This window comes from Eleutherodactylus coqui, chromosome 12 (genome assembly GCF_035609145.1).
Source record: "Eleutherodactylus coqui strain aEleCoq1 chromosome 12, aEleCoq1.hap1, whole genome shotgun sequence".
Classification (NCBI taxonomy): Eukaryota; Metazoa; Chordata; class Amphibia; order Anura; family Eleutherodactylidae; genus Eleutherodactylus; species Eleutherodactylus coqui.
The window spans coordinates 57,585,406-57,596,033 of record NC_089848.1 but is presented as its reverse complement, the minus strand read 5'-3'; the positions used below and the strand labels follow the sequence as shown (position 1 = coordinate 57,596,033).

Genomic DNA, 10,628 nt, shown 5'->3' with positions numbered 1-10,628 from the left:
GCTTGCGTCTAATTGGTGCAATGACACATTCTCCCCGCCCCTCAGTGGCTTTCTGTCCTATGCCGCTTGGGGGCGTGGCGTAGACTCATCTGACTGCTCCTAGGAAGTGAGTGCTGCAGAGCAGGGATCGCTGGGCAGCAGTATGGCATCTGAGGAGCCGCTCACCGGGGCACAGATCATCGCGGAGGCCTTGGTTGCACAAGTAAGATCCATTAAATTGCAACACAAGATCACTTCCTGCTGGCACTGGCTCAGCTGCTGCAGAACCCCTTTCGAGGCAGAACCTTCAATAATGAGTCAATAGCACCCTTTATTGGAAGTAGTGTATATAGTTGACATTTATCACATGTAGAATGTATTAAATGCACGCTGAGCCCTGTAGTTCCACACCTGATTCAGTGATAAGTAAAGGCATAGGTGCTGCAGATGTGCTCTGTTATCTCCCAGTAGGGTGACGTCTATTAATCGGCTATATTTTGGGTTGTTCCTCCTCGGCATTACAACATCTAATCTGGTGAAAGAAGTGCGATCAAAGTTCACCAAGTATAAGATGCCCTTTATACGCAGTCGGTATTCTGCAGCAGTCGCAGCTGTGACTGATTAGTTCTCAGATGGATGAATCTTCACGGACCGACTGGACTTTATAACGAGGTCTGCAAGGCTTACCGTCAGTCATCTGATAAGTTGGACGCCAAGAATTGCGCCACTCTTAAGAACTCTGGAACTCTGGGCAAACAAAGTTGGCCGCCATCGCTTCTCTGGCTACCTGATGCACACTGTGTGTTAGTAATCTCAGGCCGGCTTCACACCGGCGAGAAAATCACGCAAGATTTGTGTGTTGTGAGACGCACAAATATAAACCCCATTCTTTCGAGTGGGGTCATACACGAGTGATGTTTTCACGTATGGCACGGGGAAACAAATCGCAGCGTGTTCCATCTTGCTGCGTGATCCCGCATCATTGAAAGCAATGAGAGGAACTTCTCGATCCTCTGCCATGGCTTCTACAGATGCGCCAGAGGACCCCTTCATCCCCGAAGTTTTGGCATGAAAACCCCTTGCATGCCTGGTTAATTCACATGGTGGGGAGCGCAATATAGGGGGCGGGATTCACGGTCCCATATCACGCTCGCCCAGTGTGAAGTCAGCCTAAGGATTCCAACACATGGGCACAATACACAGAGAATACAATTGATTTTAATGGGTTCCTTCAGATGCTCTATTTTCTGTGTATTTGCACACTAAAGTTCCCCATAGAAGTCTACGGGGGGGGTGTAAATACGTACACAATATGCAAGGGGATGTGCGAGATACAGAGCAAAACCATGGGGTAAAGAACACATCCGGACCTCATTAGGCTAAATAGCCTTTTACTAGTCCCTCCTGCACACCAAGCTGCAGTATAGCATCCAGTGTACTTGTGTCCCTATGAGGGTCGGCAGCGGGTTCCACCCTTTTGCATTTGCGGTCAGTAGATGACAGTTGGATCAACCTTATTCTCACACACAGGGGGGAAGGAAATCTGTGCAGAATTGCCGTGCCGTGCGGATTTAAAGCTACACATAAATTTACGCTTTGGATTTTCATGGTGGATATAGCGATATAGCCGCCAGAAAATCGCAGCGATATCGTAGCTGTGTTCTGTGTGATATCGCTACATTTTCTTGCCATATCATCGCGATTTTGTGGCTCTACCAAGTCGCACAACTTTGTAGCACTCTTTTGCTGGTATTTTCAGGGGGGGGGGGGGCTTGAAATATAAGCCCTACCCAGAAAATAAGCCCCGGCTTCATAAAAAAAATAAAAATACATTACCTAACAGGCGCTGTCTGCTCTGCAGCACTTCTCTTCTGGCAGTTCTGCAACACTTGTTTGTAGTCTTCACCCAGCACTTCCTGGTCAGGGGGTTCAAAAATCCCACCTCCCAGGATGTGCTGGCTCTGATTGGTTCTCAGCCAATCACTGCAACATTTCACGAACCAATCACAGCCATCGCATTGAATGGCTGTAATTGGTTCATCGAGCGCTGCAGTGATTGGCTGAGCTGTTGCACTTGAGAACCAATCAGAGTTAGTGCTTCCTGGTACATGGGATTTTTGAACTCCCTGACCAGGAAGCGCTGGGTGAAGACTACAAACAAGTGTGGCAGAACTTCAGAAGGAGAATTGCGGCAAAGCAAACAGCGCCTGTTAGGTAATGTATTGTTTTTTTATGTAGCCAGGGCTTATTTTAGGGACACACAGTAGGACTTCCTACTATAAAAGTTGCATCGCCGCGCACGATAACCGTGATTTTGTGCAATGCAACACAAAGGAAGGCTTTATAGGAAAACATGGGCTACAACACCCCGCAGATCATGGCAGGATTCATCACGACGCAATTATTTTTTTCTTCCAATGTAGCAGCCTACAAAACATCTCTTATGTGAAGGAACTCATTGAAGAGTGTGAGCGTCACAGACATGCGATTTGCAGCGCTGTCGCATCGCAGGAAAATTGCGCAATTTTGTCACCCGCGTGAAAGCAGCTAACGCATTGAGTAAAATCTGCACTACTTCTGCAAGATGCAGCAGGTTTGAAGAATGGAACATTTTCCAGTGTAGGCAGATGGGATTTGAAGACCCCATCTACTTGTATTGTGAATTGCTGTGGGGTCTGCAGTATGACAACGGCACCAAATACCTGCAGCGAGTATATTGTGTCCAGATCGGGCTTAGATACAACTAGTGGCAGGGAGTGGGATTTTCACCCAGCTCAACCAATGTCCTGGATATGAGCTGCACATATAGACACACATCGTCTTCAACAATGGGAGGAATTACTGAAGAAGTCTCTCCTGTGATTGTAAACCAGAGCTCTGCTCTTCTGGGATCACCTTAACAATTACTGTTGTGTCTTTCAGAATGTAAAGTATATGTTTGGTATAGTTGGAATTCCCGTCATCGAAATTGCAGTTGCTGCTCAAGTAGCTGGGATCAAGTATGTGGGCATGAGAAACGAGCAAGCAGTAAGTACTTCTGGGCAATATATGCATAGAACCTTCAGGCCATGACTTTTTTCCCCCCCAAGACTAAAGACCCAACAAGACTGGATTATAGATAAGAGTGATTCCTCAGTTTATAAGGCTGGTTTCAAACGAGGGTATTGTCACACCTTCGTAATACGGACATGTTACAGATAACATTGCAACCAGAGCCTCGTGTGGCTGCCTTCAGCCGGCTACCTGAAGGTTGCGAGTTTAATCCCTGCATGGTTCGGGTAGCCAGCTCGAGGTTGGCTCAGCCTTTCATCCTTCCGAGGTCGGTAAAGTAAGTACCAAGCTTGGTGGGGGGTAATAAATAAGTTACCTGAAAGCGCTGCGGAATATACAAATAACAAGATTTATTTATCTATATTTGCATCCATATTTGCCCAATGGAAAATAATACCGATGGAGGCAAAAACGGACAAAAGTAGCATCTGCTGTGTTTTTGGGTTTTTTGTTTTTCTTTTAAACTCATTTTTTATTGATATCTGAGAAAAGGAACATGCATGAGCAGGTCATAACACTCACATAACGCTCCATATAAGCTTTCCAGCCTCAAGTTTTCCGTGTAAAAAGCAAAAAAAAAAAAAACCAACCTTGCCTATGCATATACCTTCCATTTTTTTATTTCTCCCCATTATCCCCCCTCCCCTAACCTCCGACAATCTCAACATCATATTATAGAAGCAATAACAAAAAATGTAAAAAACTGTAACATTTCAACTAACCCGCAGTACAACTGTGGGTGACAACTGCAGGAGCTGCCCCCCCCCCCCCCCCCCCCCGATATCTTGGATCAGCTTTTGAACCCCTACCCAGTAATTTTGGATCTTAGGGCAATGCCATATGCCATGTAAAAAAAAAATTGGATTTTGGTTGGGAGGAACTAGGACAAGCTTGTAGCTTTGCTGAACCATTGGGGTTCTGTGACTTGTCAAACCCATATATGGCTCCATGAATTATTTTGAAGTAGGTTTCCCTCCATCTTTCATTTGACACCGTCTGCCTCACAGAAGTCCAACTCTTAATTACTCCCTCGGGTAACTCTGGATCTTGGAGCTCCCGTGTCCATTTATTGAATAAGCTAGATTTGTACTTTCTCCTCCATCCCTCTCTAAATTTGGTATACAATTTTGAAATTGGGTGTTTATATGAATAGTCTTTTACCAAGATATCAACTGGGTTAAGTATTGCTTCTTTGGGTATATCAGCTAGTCTTTCCCAGAGGAAGCTACGGACTTGTGCGAATGGTAGGAAGTGGGACGAAAGTAGACTGAATTCCTCACGCATTTCTTTAAAGGTCTTGTATCTGGGGTATTCTGGGTGTAAGAGATGTTGAACTTTCATAATCCCCTTGTGCTGCCATATTTCAAACATTCTGTTTTCCCTCCCCGATCTGTTTTCCCTCCCCGGATCTGCTATGTTTTTGAAACACTGCTGTGAAAAATACTCCTGTAATTCTATTTACATTACCGTCTGTAAAACCCAGACCAAATACAGAGTAACATCACGCTCTTCTGAAAATGCCCTAAGGGCTAATGCCCACGGCCGAATTTCTGCTGTGTGAAATCTATTGAACCTAATAGCTCAATGTACGCGCTGCGGAATTCCGCAGCGTGAAATTACCCGCAGTGTGTCCTATCTGCCGCAGGAATACGCACGGACGGCTTACATTGTAGTCAATGGAAGCCGCCCGTCACACTATACTTCCACTGTAGCACAGCGGAAGTATAGCGTGGATGCGCCCTGGCAGCCGCGTCACATGACGCCGCCGGTGCGTCATACACTGTACTGCGCATGCGCGGCGGCGCGTCATGCGGGAGCTATGCAGCGGATCCGGAGGTGAGCATGGGGTCTTTGGGGGGGCGCTGTGACGGACTCTGCTATGGTATTCCGTTTGCGGAGCCCGTCACGCCCGTGGGCATGGGCCCTATTAGCAAGCAATCTGTCTGCTGAGACCGCCTGCAAATACTCAAAATAGAGCGGTGCTGCAATTCTCTGTGCAGCGTGTAAATGAGAGCAGAGAAAAGAAGGGCTTCTGCCCTATTATTCACAAAATTACTGGGGGTCCCAGGGGCCAGACCCCAACCAAGCCTAGAAACTTGTCCTCCCTTTCCATGAGTGGAATACCCTGCCATTTATATCTGAGGCCCTGATATTCTTCTGCTGTATCTGTGTGTGTAAACGCTCCCTTATATACCATACAAATGCATTCTGCGCTGCTTTGTAAATGCACTTTATGAACTTTTCCTGTGTTTCAGGCTTGCTATGCTGCCTCAGCTGTGGGCTACCTCACAGGCAGGTAAGAACAAAATTGGGACTGAAAGTAAAAACAAGCATCTATACAATTAATTAGTACTTGCAACCAGGGGCGTAGCTAAAGGCTCATGGGCCCGGGTGCAAACGTTTATTTTGGGGGCCCCACAACTTTTCCTAACCCCCTTAACAACACACATGTTATAATGTCGAGCACAAAGTACTATTTTTCTGTTTTGCTCATATGGGTTGTAAAAACTACTAATATACAACATTATAATAGCAATACGTTACTAAAGACTTGTACATCATCATAATGTATACATGTTTGTTTGCATTGATGCAGATTGATTTTTGCCCTTTCAGACCTGCTGTGTGCCTTGTAGTGTCTGGACCAGGACTCATCCATGCACTGGGCGGCATGGCAAATTCTAACATGAACTGCTGGTAAGAAATCCATTGTATTTGTGCACCTAGTGTCATATTTTTTTTTTTTAATGATTCTATGAAACATATTCAAAAACCTGGTGTTAACCCTTTCCAATCCACTGTCTGACGGCTAAAGACATTCGGATCGAAGGCTGCACAGCTTCCAATGTCAGAAGACAGACGGCAGGGTATTCTTACTGTATAATACTGGCCGCTCTGTTGTCGGGGGCCTCTCCAGCATGTCCCATACCGCAGTACTGGCTATAGCTAGTAGGTGGCGCCATTGTATAATGGCAGAAAGAGAAAACCCCCTAGGTAACCCTGAATCCAAAATTGGATTGCAAAGGGTTAAAGGTGTGTTAATAATGCATACTCAGGAGAGGCAGAAATTTCCTGAAAGGAGACCTGTCGGGTCCCCAATGGTGCCCGGACTGTGGGCACTGCAGTATAGTGATGGGGCCCTTTTACACGGAAAGATTATCGTTTGTCACTCTCTGGATCGCGGGAATCTGAATGATGATCTTTCAGTGTAAATGCTACCAATAACTGAAAGACGACCAAAAATTAGTTCGCTTATTGCTCGTTATTCAGGCGTAAAAAATGTAAAGACAATCAGATCGTGTAAACTGCCCGTGATTCATCTATGAATAACTGTTTACTGTGAATGGAGGCGGGCAGCGTTCATGACTGGGCGATCATCACTCCTATGTGAAAGCGCAAGAACGATTATCGCTGAGATGACTTTTTGGGCACTTCATCCTGTGTAAAAGGGCCCTTAGACACATTAATTTCAGGTCTCTGTGTGCACAGTAATGGAGAGAGACCCATGAAGCAGCGAAGGCGTGGTGAGCAGTGAATATATGAATATTAATGGGCCAACAAGACTCGGCTCTGTGGCTCGCTACAAACTTTGACTTTCTCCAAAACGTCTGAAGTGTTCAGTATACAGAGAAAGGAAAGGAAATAGTTTGGCAACAGATCTGTGTGTGTTGTGCCTTGTTCTGTTTCCTCTTCTTATCTGTCATATGTGTACATTCTGTTACGTCATTAACACTCACGAACTCCCAAAACTGCAGAAACAGCAGGCATGACACACTGACTGACAAACGTCCAAAACAAGACCAAGCATACCCGCACGCATAAACAGATGTAAATAAATACAATGCAAGGTCTTGGTTCGTATTTTGGCCAAGATACTCAAGCCCACTTCAAGGGTCCTCATTGTCCTTACTGTAACAAGACAACTTCCACATGAAACCTGCCTGCATGCGGGGCGATCGTCCTAACGGGGACGGCCCCGCGCTGGAACCTGGAGACCTACCTAGATGACAAAAAAAAACACAGCAGGACTGAACGCAGCTCACACCAACACATAAGGAAATTGCATATAACACTGAACACCATGCACCCATAACAGGACTGTCCACACCTCATGTCCGGCATCCTGCACAGACACGCAGGAACATGACACTGTTTACACTGAACAGACAGAGGAAAGCCCAGCAGCCTCTAGCAGAGGAGCTGGTATATATGAGCAGCAGACCTGAGGGATTGGCTGGCTGGAGAAATCCACACCCAGCCAGTTCAATCAACCCCCACCTGTGGGGCTGCACTGCAGGAAACCCATGTAGAACAGGTCCCTGCAGCACACCCTAACACAGTATAAGTAACAGACCACTGAAATCAGCAGGTCTGCCGCCTGGGCACCCACTGGGTTCCCATTAAAGTGTACTTGCAGCCTAAATGCAAATATCTCCAGAATACATATGAACAAGAAGTCTGAAGTTATTTCCTTTAAAGTGACCCTGTAGTCTTGTTACAAAAATTTGTCCTGGGACTGGAGAGTGCAGTTATATTACCTGTTGTTGGTCTTCTGTGCTGAAGCCCCTCTGATGCACCGGTTTGGGGTCCTGGTCTCAGTTTTCCAAGATGGCCAACACAATCTTCAGACTACCTAAACTCCACAGTGCTGCTCACATAATCAGATCTGGCCAATCAGAGAGCAGTGCAGAATCTACATTAATTAGCTTAAAAATAGCAGTGGCCATCTTGGATAGCTGAAAACCGGATCCTGAACCAGCACATCAGAAGGACATCCATAGAGAAGAACAGCAGCAGGTAAAATATCCTACCTCCACCTTCCCCTTTGGTCCTGAGACTGAATTTTATTGTCCTGCTTTTAATTACTGTATATAATGTGTTTAAACCTTTCTAGCAGTGCATGCTACTGTCACTTTAGTGGAATTAAAGCACAGCTATAGAAGTGCACCAAAATGTATTTTTGTGAATTTTGGTACCAAATTTTTCTTTTAGGCCAGTCATTATCTTGGGAGGCTCTTCTGACTCTAACCAGGAAACAATGGGTGCGTTCCAAGAATTCCCTCAGGTATCTGTGTTCCTCCTCATTGTTTAGGAATAACATAACCTTATCTACGATTAAGGCTAACATTATAGATGGCCATGTGAATTTTCTTTATTACTTTTTAGGTTGAATCTTGTAGACTGTACAGTAAATTTTCTGCTAGACCAAGCAGCTTGGAAGCCATACCTTCTGTGGTTGAAAAGGTATGTTTAAAATGACAGTCCAGGTGAGAGCTTAAAAATATGTAAGTCGGTACCAATGGATGATGTTTGCCTTATATCTATTTTCCTCAGTGCTTGGCTCTTCTTTAGCTAAGCTCCATTAGGGTAGAGCAACAAATTGTGACTACAGTGTCGACAAATAGTCTGAAACATACTCCTTGTCTCTTCAATGGTTCAGAGGGACACACCCCCTGTCTTTATTGGTTCAGGCTGGTGTTCTCACCTTCTTCTACAGCTCCGCCTCTGCTGATTGGTTGCTGTGTATAACATGCCCCCCCCTTCCTCCCATGGAGTGCATGGAGGGATGCTTTCTATTACAGCAAGAATAGAATGATTTTAGTATACAAATCTCTAAACCACCAATGACCAAACAATAAACATTAGGTAAATGCTACATATGTACTGAAGTAAATTGTTAGTGGGTCAGTAACAGATAATGCTGCAATCTCATTTGGTTACTTTCTTCTTTCTCCCAGGCTGTGAGAACTAGCATGTACGGCCGGCCTGGTGCTTGTTACATTGATATTCCTGGAGACTTTGTAAACAAAATGATTGATAGAAGTGCCGTGAGGTATGTTATAGTATGAAAGATTCAGATTACAGTACAAGGCCAGTAGTATGTGAGTACCTCTTCTGGGTTTAGAGGCATTAGTCATATCCATTAACGGATAGATCAAGCAATTTTCCTACACTTACCTCGTACTGATTTTCTGTACTGGTGCATCTTGTCTCCACCAGGATAATGGGTGGAGACCTGGGATTGTGCTGTGGGAAATATAGGGTACGCCCACAGCTGCTGAGTGGCTGGGCTCCTGTCTTAGCTGGCCGCTGGACTTCTTTCTCCGCTGTCGTCCTTCAGGCATGTGAGCTCCCCGATGCCCTCCTTTCTCAGCTACAAACGGCATGCTTGTTAGCAGCGCTGTCTGCCTTCTGCCATGTAAGCTCCCTGCGGGCCTTGGGCCGCTTACATCCCCTGCTGTGACTATCACCGCCAGGATCCCTGCAATGTTCCCCACTGGCACTCTTACTGCTGGCCTCCCTGCAATATGTCATGCTGTCCCTACCCCCTCATAAGTTGGGCCCCGCTCTGTCTAGCCACCCCCCTGTGCCTGTCAGCCCCTTTCTTGACAAAGGCACTCTCACCCTGCACTCCCTTCCCCAGCTGGCACTGGCACCACCGGCATCAGCGTTCTCACCCTCCATGGCCCCAATCCACATATGCAGGAGTGCTTCTCGGCCACATCCTGACGCCGGCTTCATCGGTCCCGCTACTCCTGTAACCTTAACCCTAAGGCAAACCCCCACCCTAGTCTAACCCTAACCCTCCAGCCATGGCAAACCGCCACCATAGCCAGTCAGGAGCTTGGGGGCATTAACAGGGTGGATACTCTCGCTCACTATGTCTCCCACCATACTTCTGGTGGAGACAAGATGCACCAGTACTTTGACTTTCAGGCTTGCACTACCCTGGGTTGACACCTTTCCAACAAGACACCACTATAGCTACCACTTTAGCTACTAGTTATACTACTGTAACTATAGTTAATGACATTACTTTAAGGCCTCATGTCCACGGGGAAAATCAGATCCGCTGCAGATTCTACATGTAGAATCTGCAGCGGGTCCCTCCTGCCCCGCGGACATGAGCGCTGAAAAAAGCTATTTAAAAGCATTTACCTTTCCGTAGCGGGCGGCGAAGATCAGCTGTTCCTCACGGCCGGATCTTCATTTTCGGCCGGCGGATGAATTCCTGACGCCGGCGGCACATCGCCGGCACGTCGTCGACGTGCCGCGCGCATGCGCCGGGCACATCCGCCGAACCGAAGCAAGGGAGATGCGGCCGTGAGGAAGAGCAGAGCTTCGCGGTCCGCTGCGGGTGAGTAAATGCTTTTAATTCCTATTTTAGGTCTCCCGCGGATCCGGACGGCTTCCATAGGCTTCAATAGAAGCCCGCGGGAGCCGTCCCCGCGGGAGACCCGCATGAAAATGGAGCATGGTCCAGATTTTTTCATGCTCCATTTTTTTTTAAATCACTTTTATTGACGATCCGCGGGTATTTATGTACCCGCGGGTGGTCAATGCATCCCTATGGGGTGCGGATCCGCATGCAGGTAATCCGCTGCGGATCCTAAATCCTATTTTCCCCGTGGACATGAGCCCTAAGGGCTCATGTCCACGGGCAAAATAGGATTTAAGATCCGCAGCGGATCTCCCGCATGCGGATCCGCATCCCATAGGGATGCATTGACCACCCGCGGGTAGATAAATACCCGCGGATCGTCAATAAAAGGGATTTAAAAAAAAATGGAGCATGGAAAAATCCGGACCATGCTCCA

At 46.6% G+C, this 10,628-nt stretch overlaps 1 protein-coding gene across 2 annotated transcripts in view; it reads left to right on the top strand.

Annotated features, from left to right (window-relative positions):
• Positions 1-106: 106 nt before the first annotated feature.
• The window catches only part of HACL1 (2-hydroxyacyl-CoA lyase 1), a 33,255-nt gene continuing 22,733 nt past the window's right edge, over positions 107-10,628 (top strand). For both annotated transcript variants that reach the window (XM_066584898.1, XM_066584897.1), the window contains exons 1-7: positions 107-202; positions 2,902-3,006; positions 5,286-5,326; positions 5,647-5,727; positions 8,023-8,095; positions 8,197-8,274; positions 8,769-8,863. In XM_066584898.1, coding sequence (XP_066440995.1) covers positions 143-202; positions 2,902-3,006; positions 5,286-5,326; positions 5,647-5,727; positions 8,023-8,095; positions 8,197-8,274; positions 8,769-8,863 — 533 coding nt within the window. In that variant the 5' untranslated portion in view covers positions 107-142. The remainder of the gene's footprint in view (positions 203-2,901; positions 3,007-5,285; positions 5,327-5,646; positions 5,728-8,022; positions 8,096-8,196; positions 8,275-8,768; positions 8,864-10,628) is intronic.